The 17,247-nt window shown below is 46.4% G+C and overlaps 1 protein-coding gene across 1 annotated transcript in view; it reads left to right on the top strand.

Moving 5' to 3' along the window:
- Window positions 1-17,247, top strand: part of LOC126355825 (peroxidase-like) — a 245,725-nt gene that overhangs the window by 206,007 nt on the left and 22,471 nt on the right. Inside the window, exons 9-11 of the mRNA XM_050006275.1 lie at window positions 6,657-6,804; window positions 7,999-8,155; window positions 16,453-16,626. Coding sequence (XP_049862232.1) covers window positions 6,657-6,804; window positions 7,999-8,155; window positions 16,453-16,626 — 479 coding nt within the window. The remainder of the gene's footprint in view (window positions 1-6,656; window positions 6,805-7,998; window positions 8,156-16,452; window positions 16,627-17,247) is intronic.

Genomic DNA, 17,247 nt, shown 5'->3' on the forward strand with positions numbered 1-17,247 from the left:
CTGGCAGCAAATTTACTTTCGGCTTCCAGTTTTTTGTGCAAAACTATCACTTTTTCTTTGAGAATTGGCCCAGATATTGGAGTTCCTTTCCTTCTTTCTTGACAAAACCATATCCACAAAGCGTTATCAAGCAGTTCAAGTTAGGCTTTTTTAATGTTTTGCGATTCTTCAGAGTGTTTTTACCATCAATCGTAACTGTATAGGAGTGAATGTCTTTCCAATTCTTCCTCCAATCCATAATTGTCGTAACACCTTCATTCAGTTCCTTTGCAATTTTTTGGAGCGAATCTCCTTCGTCCAGTCTTTGTAGCACTGCTAATTTTTCATTTAGTGAAAGAGGTACGATTTTACGTTCGAATCCAGACACGTTCAAAAACAGACAACTGTACACGCAGTGAATCTACAGTAGAGAACACGGAATAAAGCAAACAGCGAAGTTTAATCCCAACAGAGGATAAAATAGCATAATAACGTACAGTATAACAATATGCACAGCGGTAGACACCGCAACAATGGCCCGACAGGCGTCCAGTTAGTGACAAGTTGGCACAGGCTCGCGAGCCTGAGAATAGGCGGACATTCCAAGGTCGGGTTAGAGGGGTTCTACTGTACTTTGCATTTCACCTTTAAGTGCTTGGAGAAGATTAGTTAGTTATATATATGTTCCATACATCGTTTCCACGATTCTTTTATCGAAACTACGTGGAACGAGTCAGTTTACAAAATATGTACATGTGGTTAGTGCCAACATTAATAAAAACATGTCATTTTTTAGTTCTACTCAAGCAACAAAACTAAAAACTAGCTCCTTTCTTTCTCTACTTGTATCTCTCTCTTGGTCTCTATCTCTTTTCTCAAAAATGGTACAAATGGCTCTGAGCACTATGGGACTTAACATCTGTCGTCATCAGTCCCCTAGAACTTAGAAATACTTAAGCCTAACTAACCTAAGGACATCACACACATCCATGCCCTAGGTAGGATTCTAACCTGCGACCGTAGCGGTCGCGCGGTTCCAGACTGAAGCGCCTAGAATCGCAGGGCCACACCGGCCGGCTCTCTTTTCTCGATCTCTCTCTCTCTTTTTTAGAAAACAAAAAGAGCGCCAACAGTTTTTAAATCGAAATTCGTCCACGGAGTAGAAGCAATTCAGCAGGACAAATGATTTTATGTGAGGTTGCATTTGAAGTTTTTTGTTACTGGGCTGGAAAGTGAACCAGTTGCTGAACCACTGACAGATTTAATAGTGGGTAGTGAAAGTTATTGTTCCTTCTTGAGTAGTATTTACGGCCCCCACTGTTCTCTCTTAAATTGTCATATGATGAACTTTATTGCAATCTATGTACTGTATTGTATGTTAACCGGGGGCTTACAAACGACGGAGAGGCTCCGTCCCCGCCGCAGCCACAGTGGTCCACAACCCCATGACGGCTACCGCAGTCCACTTCACCCTTCCGCCTCTCCACACCGAACCACTCTTTCAGTGTTACTGTGGGGCCCCCGGTGGACCCCCCCCCCCCCCCCCCAGGGAACGTCTCATACCAGACGAGTGTAACTCCTATGTTTGCGTGGTAGAGTAATGTTGGTGTACGCGTACGTAGAGAACTTGTTTGCGCAGCAATCGCCGGCATAGTGTAACTGAGGCGGAATAAGGGGAACCATTCACCGAGGCAGATGGAAAACCGCCTGAAGACCATCCACAGACTGGCCATCTCATCGGACCTCGACACTAGTCCGGCAGGTGGGTCCGTGCCGTGGACCAGGTGCTTCTTCCCAGTCCGGAAAGCCGCCCGTTAGACCTCACGGCTAATATATGTATTGTGACGACGCAGTTAAAATCCTAGCTCCTTGGAGAGGTACCTACATTACAAGGTCCATTGAACCACTTTCAGGCTGTTTCATGACTGCTATACTCTCAAATAGCACCTAATTTTTTTCCGTAGGAGCTCTGTTTTCCCTTACGTCCATGATCACTTCTCTCTATGTAGGTGGGAGTCAGAGAAATATTTTCATTCTGGGTAGAAAGCTGGTAATTGAAATTTCGTGAAAAGATCTGGCTGCAGCGAAATACGCTTTTCTTTTAATGACAGCCACTCAAAATCGCGTATCATATCCGAAACACTCTCACCCCTATTTCGCTATAGCACAGAACGAGTTGCCCTTCTTTGAAGTTTGTCAGTGTGCTTCGTCGCTCCTATCTGTGAGGAGCCCACAACACTACGCAGCAATACTCTAGCAAAGGCTAGTTCCTTTAATAGAACTGCTGCATCTTCACCCGCCAGGGTGGCCGAGCGCTTCTAGGCGCTACAGTCTGGAACCGCGCGACAGCTACGGTCGCAGGTTCGAATCCTGCCTCGGACATGGATGTGTGTGATGTCCTTAGGTTAGTTAGGTTTAAGTAGTTCTAAGGTCTAGGGGACTGATGACCTCAGAAGTTAAGTCCCATAGTGCTCAGAGACATTTGAACCATTTTTTGTTGCATCTTCAGAGCGATCTGCTAATAAAACTCAGTCTTTGGTTCGCCTGCTCCACAACATTATATATGTGATCGTTCCAACTTCAGTTGTCCATAATTGTAATCCCTAGGTATTTAGTGGAATCGGCCTTTAAATTCGCGTGAATTTTCGTATAATCTAAAATTGTTATTGTTTTTAGTACTGGTGTGGAGCACATCTGACTTTTTATCGCTCAGCGTCAGTTAGCACTTTTCAAACCATTCATATGTCTTGTGTAAACCATTTTGTAATTCCTATCGATATTCTGACGAATTTCTTGGCGGTAAACGATAGCATTATCTGTAAACAATCTTAGAGGGTTGCTCGTATCTTCCCATAAATCATGTGTATACAAGGTGTGTCTGAAAAGTTTCGTAGGTGGTCTCAGAAAATAAAGGAACCAAAAGCTACAAACAAAATACCTTTAGTGGTCTTCAAAACAAACACCGTTAATGACAGTGAAACGTCCCCTTTGAAAAATTATACGAAACTGTGCTTAAACTGACACACAATATTTTTAGCGCAACGCAATCTGACTTTCAAAAATCCCTACAAAAGAATGGCCCTGACTAACATTAACCAATACGTTTCACATATCACTTACCTCACAAAAACCCTGGTTACTCGAACTACTGCAATACAGCAAGCACCACTACTGCCAGCTAAATAAAGGATTCAAACTACGGAAGGCACTAACTGCTGATAGGTATAGTTAACAAATGAAAGATATTAATAGAGAACAAACAATGTATTTACCTTAATAGTCATAATATATATAGCAGTTCATGACATCCATTCTTACAAATTTCAAAACTCCGGCATCTCTCTCCTCACATTCACCACTGCTGGCGGCTCACCTCCAACTGCGCAACGCTACGCGCTGTTAACAGCCAACAAACCAACACTACAATGGCAGACAACAATGCAAACTAGCCACATACTGCACACAGCACAGCCAGTGATTTTTATACAGAGGTGGTGTTCATACAGAGGTGGTGTTACAAATAAAAAAACCTAAACAGCCTACTTACAACGGCACACTTCTGACATCGATTGTAAGGCTGTTGCAGACTGTTAGCAAAACGCTTTCCGTCCAATCGCTCGAAGCACCGCGGCCACACATTGTGAAATATCAGCGTTATTACAAGAAATGAGACTGGGTGCTACTAACACGATCTGGCGACCAAGCGACAGTAAGTGGCTTGGTGTTCATCGTCTTCCCTGCCTCTCATAAAAAGACGGCTCACAAAATTCAAATTTAAGACGATGTTGATTGTCTTTCTCCGGTTCCCGTCAGATCACCGAAGTTAAGCGCTGTCGGGCATGGCTGGCACTTGGATGGGTGACCATCCGGGCCGCCCGGCACTGTTGCCGTTTTTCGGGGTGTACTCAGCCTCGTGATGCCAACTGAGGAGCTTCTCGAATAGTAACGGCTCCGGTCAAAGAAAACCCTCATAACGACCGGGAGTGCGGTGTGCTGACCACATGCCCCTCCTATCCGCATCCTCACCTGATGATGACACAGCGGTCGGATGGTCCCGATGGGCCACTTATGGAGTGTTTTTTTTTAGTGTCGTTTTCGACAACAAGGGCTTAACCACAGTTGAATTTCTATCCGAGGAAAGTTAGGAATACGATGAACACTGTACCACTGACTGACGATTGGACTCCATATCGTATTCGTAGCACCCCGTCTCGTCTCCTGTAGTGATGCCGATCTCCAGCAATGCGCGACGACGAGCGATTCCACAAGCGTGGTTCGCAGAGAGTTTCGAACACCGTTACAACCGAAGTCAGAAGTTTGTTGCAGCTCATGGTGATTACTTTGAAGGTCAGTAAATGTAGCTTGTCTGTAAGCATTGTTTTATTTTCTGTAACCATTCACCGAACTTTTCAGACGTACCTCGTGGATCAAGAATAGCATATGGCCTATAATACCCTCTTGGAGAACCCCAGACCTCATGTTCGTTTCAGTAGATGACTTCCAGCCCGTTACTCCGAAGTGTGACCTTTGTGACAGAAAATCGCGAATCCACTCCCACTCGCACAAATAAGACGACACTCTGTGGTGTCAAAAACTTCTGGAAACCTAGAAGAAATGGAATCAGCTGAAGCTTTCCTGTCGACATCACTCATTACTCATTATTTCATTGACGGGACCCTAAAAGGGATTACGAAACTCCCTCATTGATCAAACTTGTAACTTTCTTTAAGAATATAACTTTGTGTTGTTCAAATTTGCTGTGTAATGTGTTGTTGAGCCAATGGTGTTCTCCAAGGAAAAATTAAACAACTTAATCTGGAAAACCAGTATGTAATGTCAATAAAGAAATTAATACCTCTGAAATTTACTCAGTCTCGTGGGCACCGAGCTCTATGGCCCTGTGAAATAAACTGATAAAATTCCCAATGCAAATAAACAATGCAATACAATTTTCTTAGCTCTTGAGTTGGAACGGATGTAATCTAGGTATTCTGTTCTCTCCACAGTAAGCAGACAAGATATTCAATCTTGGCTCAGCGAATTGCAATGCGGCCGTAAAATAGCTTCATACAAAGAATGTCACACGACATGCTGGGGATGTAAATGACGTGTCAGTAGGGCTTCCCGCCGGGTCGACCGTTCGCTGGGTGCAAGCCTTCCGATTTGACGCCACTTCGGCGTCGATGGGGATGAAATGAGGATGATTAGGACAACACAACAGACAGTCCCTGATCGGAGAAAAATCTCCAGCCCAGCCGGGAATCGAACCCGGGCCCGTAAGATTGACAGTCTGTCGCGCTGACCACTTTCCACTTTTTTTTTCTTTTTTTTTGGTTCGATATAGTTCGTTGCTTTTGGTCTCGGCGGACGACACGAGACATCCGTTCAAGTTGATCCTTGATTCCGTGACTCAGTTTTTTTTTTTTTTTTTTTTTTTTTTTTTTTTAAATCACAGAGAGCACGCAGCCCTCTGACCGAACACGCTCAGCTACCGTGCCGGCGTCCACTTAGCTACCGGGATCGCCCCCTCATTGCCCTGTCAGATAATTCACAATGTAGACAACGCGACTAGTTACAGTTGCCACATGAAAGTAATCTCCCCTGTCTGTAAACATATATTTGGTAAGTCGCTGACACACCAATCTGAGTGGAAATCGCCGGCCGCTGGCGGCCGAGCGGTTCTTGGCGCTTCAGTCTGGAACCGCGCGACCGCTACGATCGCAGGTTCGAATCCTGCCTCGGGCATGGATGTGTGTGATGTCCTTAGGTTAGTTAGGTGTAAGTAGTTCTAAGTTCTAGGGGACTGATGACCTCAGATGTTAAGTCCCGTGGTGCTCAGAGGCATTTGAACCAATTTGAGTGGAAATCATTCAGAACCTTTGATTGGTATATCACGAATATATCAAGTGAATCTTGCGAGCTAAGTCTCTGTCATTCCAGGAATTAGCAAAACTATCACATCGCCACCAGAAACGTTCCACTATGTAATCACGATCCTATCGTAGTCGTGGTAGGACGATTATGGTTCTACACCAATGTCTTTCTTTAGTGGGCTAACAATTTAGAAATGCATCTTGTGCATCAATGATGCAGCTGCTTAATTACTTTTCATATCATGAAATGAGGACTTTTCTAGTATTTATGATGAGGCAAGGGGATGGAAAGTTGCACACACCACCAACTTGCAGGTTGCTAGAAATGAGGCCCTATCATCAGGCCACCAAACACACTCAAAACAAACGTAATCCACTGAGTTCAGATCCATTTTATTGACGGCGACATTTAGCAGGACACGTGAACAAATACTCTGTTTCAACGTTGTGAAATATCCCAAAACACTTTACCTATCGACATCAAACCAACTTGGATTTGAAAAGCATCACTCCTGTGAGCGACAGCTGACACTTTTTTTGCAAGACGTACAGAGTACAAGGGCTCTCAAATTGATTCCGTATTTATAGAGTTCCAAAAAGGCTTTTGATATTACTCCTCACATGCGGCTTCCAACCACATTGCTTTCCATTCCGAAGGGTGTCCAGGTCCTTTTGGTAAGATACCGTAGACCCTAACCTCATTTTGTTCCTCAAGAAATTCTCTAAACTCGTCAAAGTGTGTCGGTGTATGTCTGTTATACCCTGCAGTTCATGTTTCTGTACACGGAGGGCTTTGTGTTGCAGGAGAACGCGCGATGCGGCAGCTGGGCCTGCGCCCTCAGCGCCAGGGCTACACGTACGACTACGACGTGTCGCTGCACCCCGCCACCATCAACGGCTTCAACGCCGCCGCCTTCCGAGCCTTCCACAGCATGATCGAGGGCAACCTCACGTGAGTACGCACATCTTCCCACATATCAAAGTTGCTAGGGCCAACCACCGACAAATTTGCGTGAAGCGTGGTTGGGACTAGTGACACGGTATCGAACGATAAGTATCGATCCTTATTCATGAGAGGTATCGTAAGAGGTGTCGGGCTCATAAATATATCGAAATAGTAGTATCGATATTTAGAGACATCGATACGCTCTTTGATAAAGATGTTGGAATAGATACTGTCTATTATTTGTAATTACTCCACTCTTCTTCTTTTTCTTCTTCTTCTTTTTCTGTGTTAAGGCCTTCTACGAATCATGTCCCAATTTCAGTTCTTAATCCTGTGTTGTTCTTTCCTTTTCTTCCAGTATTCCTATAATCTTCTTTCCTGTCCTCAGATCACTTCGCGCCAGTTTCTCTTTCCCCTCTTGGCACTGAATCCTTCCAGTTTTAAAACTGGTTGCTTAAAATCTCTGTTTCTGATTGTTCTTGTCCTCGTACGTTATTCCTTTCCAGATCTCTCACCAACTGAAACGTCTGGTCAATGGTGGCCGAGCAACTGGCTTGTCACAATACACCAGTCACTACACTTGATGAACTGCGGTATCGTGTTGAAGCTGCATGGGCAGCTGTACCTGTACACGCTTTCCAAGCTCTGTTTGGCTAGGCGTATCGAGGCCGTTATTACGGTCAGATGTGTTTGTTCTTGGTACTGATTTCTCAGGATCTATGCACTGAAATTGCGTGAAAATCTAATCACATGTCAGTTCTATTATAACATATTTGTCGAATAAATACCCGTTTATCATCTGCATTTTTTCTTGCCGTAGCAATTTTGATGGCCAGTAGTGTAGTTTAGTTTACATTTGGTTGAAATCGATATACCACCTGCCACACTGTCTGAGCAACGGGTCAGAGCATCATGTGCTGTTTGGTGCCGGTTTATGGGAGTACAGTTTCCCTCTCAACGCCGAAGACCGTGCTTTCGTTGAATATGAAACAACCTATATGTAGTAGACTGCCATTTCGAATGCACCCCCGCGGGTGAAATGCACGCCCGCGGGTAGCCGTACTTTCTATACTGCAGTTCAGGTTTGTAGGACTCTAATGCAAACCTGGTGTTTTTAGTGCATTAATGTATGCAAAGCTTGTATGTTCTTAATGCACATCAGTGCGGCGCCTAGTGACGAGTGGCGGGGTCTGCCCACAGGCTGGTGGACGGGGCGCGGTGCCCGGTCCGTCACTACCGGTACAGCGACGGTTACTTCCGGCCGGCGGCCGTACAGCGAGACGACACCCTGGACCTGCTGCTCAACGGAATGGCCCACCAGCCGGCGCAGAAGCTCGACGACTCCTTCACCACCGAGGTAACCCCAGCCATCCGCTCTAATCCCCCAGCGACAGTGACTCTGAGCAGTAAAGAACGTTCGTTACTCCGGACTTTTAAGATATGGTAAGAAAAGTTATTCTACAACATACACTCCTGCAAATGGAAAAAAGAACACATTGACACCGGTATGTCAGACCCACCATACTTGCTCCGGACACTGCGAGAGGGCTGTACAAGCAATGATCACACGCACGGCACAGCGGACACACCAGGAACCGCGGTGTTGGCCGTCGAATGGCGCTAGCTGCGCAGCATTTGTGCACCGCCGCCGTCAGTGTCAGCCAGTTTGCCGTGGCATACGGAGCTCCATCGCAGTCTTTAACACTGGTAGCATGCCGCGACAGCGTGCACGTGAACCGTATGTGCAGTTGACGGACTTTGAGCGAGGGCGTATAGTGGCCATGCGGGAGGCCGAGTGGACGTACCTCCGAATTGCTCAACAGGGGGGCGTGAGATCGCCACAGTACATCGATGTTGTCGCCAGTGGTCGGCGGAAGGTGCACGTGCCCGTCGACCTGGGACCGGACCGCAGCGACGCACGGATGCACGCCAAGACCGTAGGATCCTACGCAGTGCCGTAGGGGACCGCACCGCCACTTCCCAGCAAATTAGGGACACTGTTGCTCCTGGGGTATCGGCGAGGAGCATTCGCAACCGTCTCCATGAAGCTGGGCTACGGTCCCGCACACCGTTAGGCCGTCTTCCGCTCACGCCCCAACATCGTGCAGCCCGCCTCCAGTGGTGTCGCGACAGGCGTGAATGGAGGGACGAATGGAGACGTGTCGTCTTCAGCGATGAGAGTCGCTTCTGCCTTGGTGCCAATGATGGTCGTATGCGTGTTTGGCGCTGTGCAGGTGAGCGCCACAATCAGGACTGCATACGACCGAGGCACACAGGGCCAACACCCGGCATCATGGTGTGGGGAGCGATCTCCTACACTGGCCGTACACCTCTGGTGAACGTCGAGGGGACACTGAATAGTGCACGGTACATCCAAACCGTCATCGAACCCATCGTTATATCATTCCTAGACCGGCAAGGGAACATGCTGTTCCAACAGAACAATGCACGTCCGCATGTATCCCGTGCCACCCAACGTGCTCTAGAAGGTGCAAGTCAACTACCCTGGCCAGCAAGATCTCCGGATCTGTCCCCCATTGTGCATGTTTGGGACTGGATGAAGCGTCGTCTCACGTCCAGCACGAACGTTGGTCCAACTGAGGCGCCAGGTGGAAATGGCATGGCAAGCCGTTCCACAGGACTACATCCAGCGTCTCTACGATCGTCTCCATGGGAGAATAGCAGCCTGCATTGCTGCGAAAGGTGGATATACACTGTACTAGTGCCGACATTGTGCATGCTCTGTTGCCTGTGTCTATGTGCCTGTGGTTCTGTCAGTGTGATCATGTCGTATATCTGCCCCCAGGAATGTGTAAATAAAGTTTCCCCTTCCTGGGACAATGAATTCACGGTGTTCCTATTTCAATTTCCAGGAGTGTATATTGATATCTTGGCAATTTTTCTACGGAATCGTAGTTCAGATTCAAACATCTGTCGTACCATTCAACAAATTTTCCTGTGCCTCGTCCATACTAAGTTGATACGAAGTTTTTGAGCCAGTCACTAATGCCCTCTTTCAGTTCGTTGTCACTTTCGTTCAAAAAAGCGAAGTTTGGGAAGTAACATGGTAATCACTCGGAGCTAAATCGGGGCTATAAGGTGGATGTTCAAAAATGTCTCATTAAACTGTCGAAGAAAACTGCCGTCAACGCAGTAGAATGCAGGCGAGCGTTATGGTGAACAAGGCTAATGCCTTTTTTTTTAATGACGCTACGCAGGTCACCACCGCGTTATGGTCTCTCCTGCAGGTGCAAAGCCGATAAGTAAGATGTCCTTTCGATTCTAAAACACTATGGCCATAACCTTTTTGGTGCTCAGAATTTGTTTGGCTCTTTTCGATTTTGTTGGGCATAATGATGTCATTCCAGTGACTGGCGCTTTATTTCAGTACTTTTATGGGGAAATCCAGGTCTGGTTGGTTGGTTTGTAAGATTGAAGGGACCAGACTGCTACGGTCATCGGTCCCAAACCCAAGTCTCATCGTCAGTAACAATGTAGTTCACGAAATGCTCGCCATTGTTGTCGTACCGAGTGAGACAAGGTAGCGGAGTTTCCATTCGTAGTTTTTTGTGTTCTCCTGTTAAAAGAGGAGAAATCCACACTTTTATATAGCCGAAATATTCACCAATAATTTCATAAAGAACTGATCATGGAATTTTAAGGGAGCACAAGGTCAGTGTATGAATAGTTAAATTTTGAATTTTTTCATCACTCTTTCAGCCGATGGTCGATCTGATTATTCAAGAATATTCGTTCATCTAGTAAATGAACCTTCGTTGATTACATTTCCATACACTTTTGCTATCTGATTGTAAGTTCCGAGCCGGCCCGAGTGGCCGAGCTGTTCTAGGCGCTACAGTCTGGAACCGCGCGACCGCCTCTCGGGCATGGATGTGTGTGCTGTCCTTAGGTTAGTTAGATTTAACTAGTTCTAAATTCTAGGGGACTTATGACCTCAGACGTTAAGCCCCACAGTGCTGAGAGCCATTTGAACCATTTTTTGTAAGTTCCAATACTGGCAGTACTTCAAGAATTATATTTCCCAGTGTAGAAGTTGCTGTGCTGTCGTGATGGCTCAGATATCAATATCTTGCACGACATTTTGAACATGACAAATGTTGCCGTCAGTTGGGTTCCGTCGTGACGGCTCATACCTATTCAGAAAGCCCACCGACCGGAAGCAGCAGCGCAAATGTTGAAGCCGTGTCAGACTAATCCAGGTGGCTTCTTTAGTCGCCTGACCTCCATGGACGATTGCTCGGTGTAGAACTGCGACTCCCGGAGGCAAAGCAGCAAAGCAAGTTGTAGAAATATTTGGATTCACCACCGCTGATAGTCGAAGACCGAACCATCGTAGAGCAAGGTGGTGCTGAATATTTTTTGGGACTGTCATGATGTAGTGCGAGCAAATGATCGTAAATGCCAAACCATCACAGGAGGTTACTTCCGAAACGTCCTGACAAGGGTACTGGAGGCTTTCAGTACGAAGCATCGCGTGATCTGTCCAAGGTATAACACGACCTCCTTGTGTGCTATATTACGACGCTGTTGCCTCTCTGCACTCCAAGTTAACGATACATTTATTTCATTTACTAATAATTTGAGGAAACGGATAACGGCAGGATCGAATAAGAATACAGGTTATTAGCAGATCACAAACCGTACGGTTTATTACTGAAAACGTTACTCAAGTCAAACGCTTTTAAATACGCTCAGTTTAGCAATATTCCATATGGCATAAAACGACACTGATCGTTTAACAATGAAACCCAACAGCGCACAGTCCGCTGCGCGATTAATCGTGCAAAAAGCGAATTAGTAAGTACATCTGAACAATGCCGACACACACATCGTCTCAACTCAGCTCAACTCTACCGCAGACTGCAGACTGACCGCCACGGTAAGCGCTCGCGCCAAGCAACAATAACCACACTATCCCAAGCATTTGCAGCGGGCAGCGATTACCCTAGAATTCTGGCTTCGGCTAAACCAGTGCTAGTTAATGTAACATAGTATACAGTCTGCGATGAAGGAAATCGATATGTTTGCGATCAAATGTAACAAAAATTACAAATATATTGACCTGGAAGGATGCAGAATCCGTACAAAGAGAGTCCTTTTGATCTACGACAACGCCCCAGCTCATTCCGCACAGGGCAGTCACACGTGCTGCTTTTTTGGGCTGTCAAATTTTACCTCACCGCCTCCATCACCCTCTTCCGTCCACCCCGTATTCTCCTAACGTGGTAAAAAAGTGTCGACAAAATGTGCTCGAGATGGAATATGTTTTGGCTAAGAGGGATATTTGTAAAACCGATGTCTCTTTCAGGTCATCCATTTTGTTGTTGCGGTCTCCAGGTCTCCATTCCGAAGACTGGTTTAATGCTGCTCTCCAAGCTACTCTGTCCTATGCAAGCCTCTTCATCTGCGCTGCGCAGCTCGTGGTCTCGCGGTCGTGTTCTCACTTCCCGAGAACGGGGTCCCGGGTTCGATTCCCGGCGGGGTCAGGGATTTTCACCTGCCTCGAGATGTCTGGGTGTTTGTGTCGTCCTCATCGTTCCATCATCATTAATGAAAGTGGCGAGATTGGACTGAGCAACGGTTGGGAATTTGTATGGGCGCTGATAACCGCGCAGTTGAGCGCCCAACAAACCAAACATCATCATCATGTTCATCCGCGATTAGCTACTGCTACTCACATCCTTCTAAATCTCCTTGGTATATTCATATCTCTTACTCTCTTTCCCCTATTTTACCCCTCCCACACTTGCCTCCAGTACTAACTGGTAATCCCTTCATGTCTCAAAATGTGTAGCCGGCCGTTGTGGCCGAGCGGTTCTAGGCGCTTCAGTCCGGAACCGCGCTGCTGCTACGGTCGCAGGTTCGAATCCTGTCTCGGGCATGGATGTGTGTGATGTCCTTAGGTTAGTTAGGTTTAAGTAGTTCTAAGTCAAGGGGGCTAACGACGTCAGATGTTAAGTCACATAGTGCTGAGAGCCATTTCAACCATCAAATGTGTCAACCGATTTCTTCTAGTCAGGTTGCACCATGTATTTCTTTCCTCCACAGTTCTATTAATTACGTCCTCATTAGTTACGTTATCTACATACCTAATCTTCATTATTCATCTGTAGCGTCATCCATCATTGGGAGAAATGCATTAAATTGAGCGGCGAGTTTGTGGAGAAGTAACTCTATCAAGATGACAACTTGATTTTTCAAAGCGACGGAACTTTATGACTACCCAATCTAAAAGCCGTAAATTAAACTAAATACCTAGGTATTACAATTACGAACAACTTAAATTGGAAGGAACACATAGAAAATGTTGTGGGGAAGGCTAATCAAAGGCTGCGTTTTACTGCCAGGACACTTAGAAAATGTAACAGACCTACTAAGGAGACTGCCTACACTACACTTGTCCGGCCTCTTTTAGAATACTGCTGCGCGGTATGGGATCCTTACCAGATAGGACTGACGGAGTACATCGAAAAAGTTGAAAGAAAGGCAGCACGTTTTGTATTATCGCGAAATATGGGAGAGAGTGTCACAGAAATGATACAGGATTTGGGCTGGAAATCATTAAGAGAAAGGCGTTTTTCGTTGCGACGGAATCTTCTCACGAAACTCCAATCACCAACTTTCTCCTCCGAATGCGAAAATATATTGTTGACACCGACCTACATAGGGAGGAACGATCACCAAGATAAAATAAGGGAAATCAGAGCTCGTACGGAAAGATATAGGTGTTCATTCTTTCCGCGCGCTATACGAGATTGGAATAATAGAAATTGTGAAGGTGAAGGTGAACCCTCTGCCAGGCACTTAAATGTGATTTGCAGAGTATCCATGTAGATGAAGACGTAGATGGACCCTCACATATACTGTGGCTGCAGCTGCCAGTTTATGCCCTATCGTGGAAGCGTGGGTGGAGCACCTTAATTGGATTCTTTAATTAAATGTCTCAATTTCGCCCTTTATATGTTACACAAGAAAATCATTACATCAAAACACTCATAAAGGAATTCGTATGACTTTGAAATCAGACAAAGACCTCAATAATTGTGTAATAAAATTACACATGTACACAATTAAATCGATAATAAAGAAATGGAATGAACGTTAAAAGTGAGAAGACTAATAACTTGCTAACTGGATAGGAGATCTTGAATGTGATTCTACTGAAAGCCTATCTGGACAAAACATTTACATTTGCGAGAGTCGTAATGTGATTGCTGATGATTAGTGCATAGAGACAGAAAATAATGCAGAAGAATAGGTGTGTGCATCTATTGTCGGATTTGAAAGCAGATTGAACCTGTCATTACAAAAAACTATTTTTACTTTCCTTAATAATTTGGTTTGGTGGCATCTGGACGCAGTGTTGGCCTTCAAAGTGGCCCTAAACTTTCTGTTCTTACACCTCTTTCTAAGATGTTACCTTAACATCTCGAGTTTTTCAGCGAATTTTGCCTGCTGTTACTCTCGCCAATGGCAGTTCTTCCTGGATTCTGCCATTAAGCGGCATCCATCCTATGACTACACAGCTTGCTTAAAGCAATCTCTGTTGTCCCTGCATGTACTGGAGATGTAGTGTGAACTGCGTGACTTCGGACTGTCGGTGCCAGGGCGGCCTGCTTTCAAACACAACCCGGACTGTGTCTGTACCTGCCTGGCGTGTTACGCAGCACGGGGGCCAATGCCTGTTCTGTGAACAGGGGTGGGGGACTGTCTCCCTACAGTTTAGGCCTCTACTGCGGGTTCCACGTTCTCTGCGGAGTCCATCTTGCTTTCATAATGACTTCTCATTTACCTGTGGATCCAATTTAAACAGGAAATTGTAATCGAAGTTCACTACTGGCCATTAAAATTGCTACACCACGTAGATGACGTGCTACAGACGCGAAATTTAACCGACAGGAAGAAGATGCTGTGATATGCAAATGATTAGCTTTCCAGAGCATTCACACAAGGTTGGCGAGTGGCGACAGCTACAACTTGCTGACGTGAGGAAAGTTTCCAACCGACTTCTCATACACAAACAGCAGTTGGCCGGTGTTACCTGGTGAAACGTTGTTGTGATGCCTCGTGTAAGGAGGCGAAATGCGTACCATCACGATTCCGACTTTGATAAAGGTCGGATTGTATCCTATCGCCATTGCGGTTTATCGTATCGCGACATTGCTGCTCGCGTTGGTCGAGATCCAGTGACTGTTAGCAGAATATGGAATCGGTGGGTTCAGGATGGTAATACGGAGTGGGTTCAGGAGGGTAATACGGAACGCCGTTCTGGATCCCAAAGGCCTCGTATCACTAGCAGTCGATATGACACGCATCTTAGGCGAATGGCTGTAACGGATCGTGCAGCCACGTCTCTATCCCTGAGTCAACAGATGGGGACGTTTGCAAGACAACAACCATCTGCACGAACAGTTCCACGACGTTTGTAGCAGCATGCACTATCAGCTCGGAGACCACGGCTGCTGTTACCCTTGACGCTGCATCACAAACAGGAGCGCCTGGGATGGTGTACGCAACGATGAACCTGGGTGCACGAATGGCAAAACGAATCCGGTTTCTGTTTACAGCATCATAGTGGTGGCATCCGTGTTTGACAATATCGCGGTGAACGCACATTGGAAGCGTATATTCGTCATCGCCATACTGGTGTATCACCCAGCGTGATGGTATGGGGTGCCATTGGTTACACGTCTCGGTCACCTCTTGTTAGCATTGACGAAACTTTGAACAGTGGACATTTCAGATGTGTTACCATCCGTGCCTCTACCCTACATTCGATCCCTGCAAAACCCTACATTTCAGCAGGATAATGCACGACCGTATGTTGCAGGTCCTGTATGGGCCTTTCTGGACACAAAAAATGTTACGACCTGTGGCTCTACCCTTCATTCAACCCCTGCGAACCCTACATTTCAGCAGGATAATGCACGACCGCATGTTGCAGGTCCTGTACGGGCCTTTCTGGATACAGAAAATGTTCGACTGATGCCCTGGCCAGCACAGTCTCCAGATCTCTCAGCAATTGAAAACGTCTGGTCAATGGTGGCCGAGCAACAGGCTCGTGACAATACGTCACTCACTACTCTTGATGAACTGTGTATCGTGTTGAAGCTGCATGGGTAGCTGTACCTGTACACGCTGTCCAAGCTCTGTTTGACTCAATGAATAGGCGTATCAAGACCGTTATCACTGCCAGAGGTGGTTGTTCTGGGTACTGATTTCTCAGGATGTATGTACCCAAATTGCGTCAAAATGTAAGCACATGACAGTTCTAATATAATATATGTGTCCAATGAATACCCGTTTATCATCTGCTTTCTTCTTGGTGTAGCAATTTTAATGGCCAATAGTGTAGTTAAGTATTCGCAATCTCTGGTACTGATTCACAGTTCATTATCCGGCGACGATTAATTTATTAGAATCACATTTCATCTCTGTTATCAGTTTTTGAATAAGTTACGGGGCAGTTTGGAAAATGCAGTCATGTAACAGAGTATGGTGATGATCCATCTACCCGAGACACTATTTGCTGTGCCTCTAGTGTGGGAGTAGCCTACGGTGTAGTGTCGTGTCTACCCGCGGTAGAGCTCGAGTGCTGGTGTCTGGACAGTGGTGAGTTGAGGGCGTGTGCAGGTGACGCAGCAGCTGTTCCGCGCCGAGGACGCTGCGTTCGGCATGGACGGCGAGAGCCTGGACATCACGCGCGGACGAGACCACGGGCTGCCGCCGTACCCCGCCTTCCGCGAGCTGTGCGGCCTGCCACCCGCCGACACCTGGAGGGACCTCGCCAACACGCTGGGCCACAGCGTGAGTAGTCTTGCCGAGCTGTTTTCCCCATCTCAGTTCCTGGCCCATTCTCTCCAGTATATTTTAAGCGTCGAACATCTGAAGAGGGCAAGTGGAAAATGTTCCAACGAGAGGACCATCAGACGGATTTTCATGATGCTGTACATGGACCTGCTTTTCATCCCACGGTCTCTAGTTTCTGAGGAAATCTATATTGAAGTTTCGTGTGCATGTTGTGTAACCGCAAAGCGCAGTGGCTAAAGCAAATGGCTACTATGCTGACGGTACAGGTTCAAATCCTAACCAAGTACTTTTGTTTCAGTTTAATCGTAGAGAATATCGTTATACAGTATATGTCACGTAGGCCCACCCAGTTGGCCGTGCGGTCTAACGCACGGCTTTCCCGGCGGGACGGAGCGCCTGGTCCCCGGCACGAATCCGCCCGGCGGATTTGTGTCGAGATCCGGTGAACCGGCCAGTCTGTGGATGGTTTTTAGACGGTTTTCCATCTGCCTCGGCGAATGCCGGCTGCTTCCCCTTATTCCGCCTCAGTTACACTATGTCGGCGATTGCTGCGCAAACAAGTTCTCCACGTACGCCTACACCACCACTACTCTACCACGCAAACATAGGGGTTACACT

This window comes from Schistocerca gregaria, chromosome 1, assembly GCF_023897955.1.
Source record: "Schistocerca gregaria isolate iqSchGreg1 chromosome 1, iqSchGreg1.2, whole genome shotgun sequence".
Lineage (NCBI taxonomy): Eukaryota > Metazoa > Arthropoda > Insecta > Orthoptera > Acrididae > Schistocerca > Schistocerca gregaria.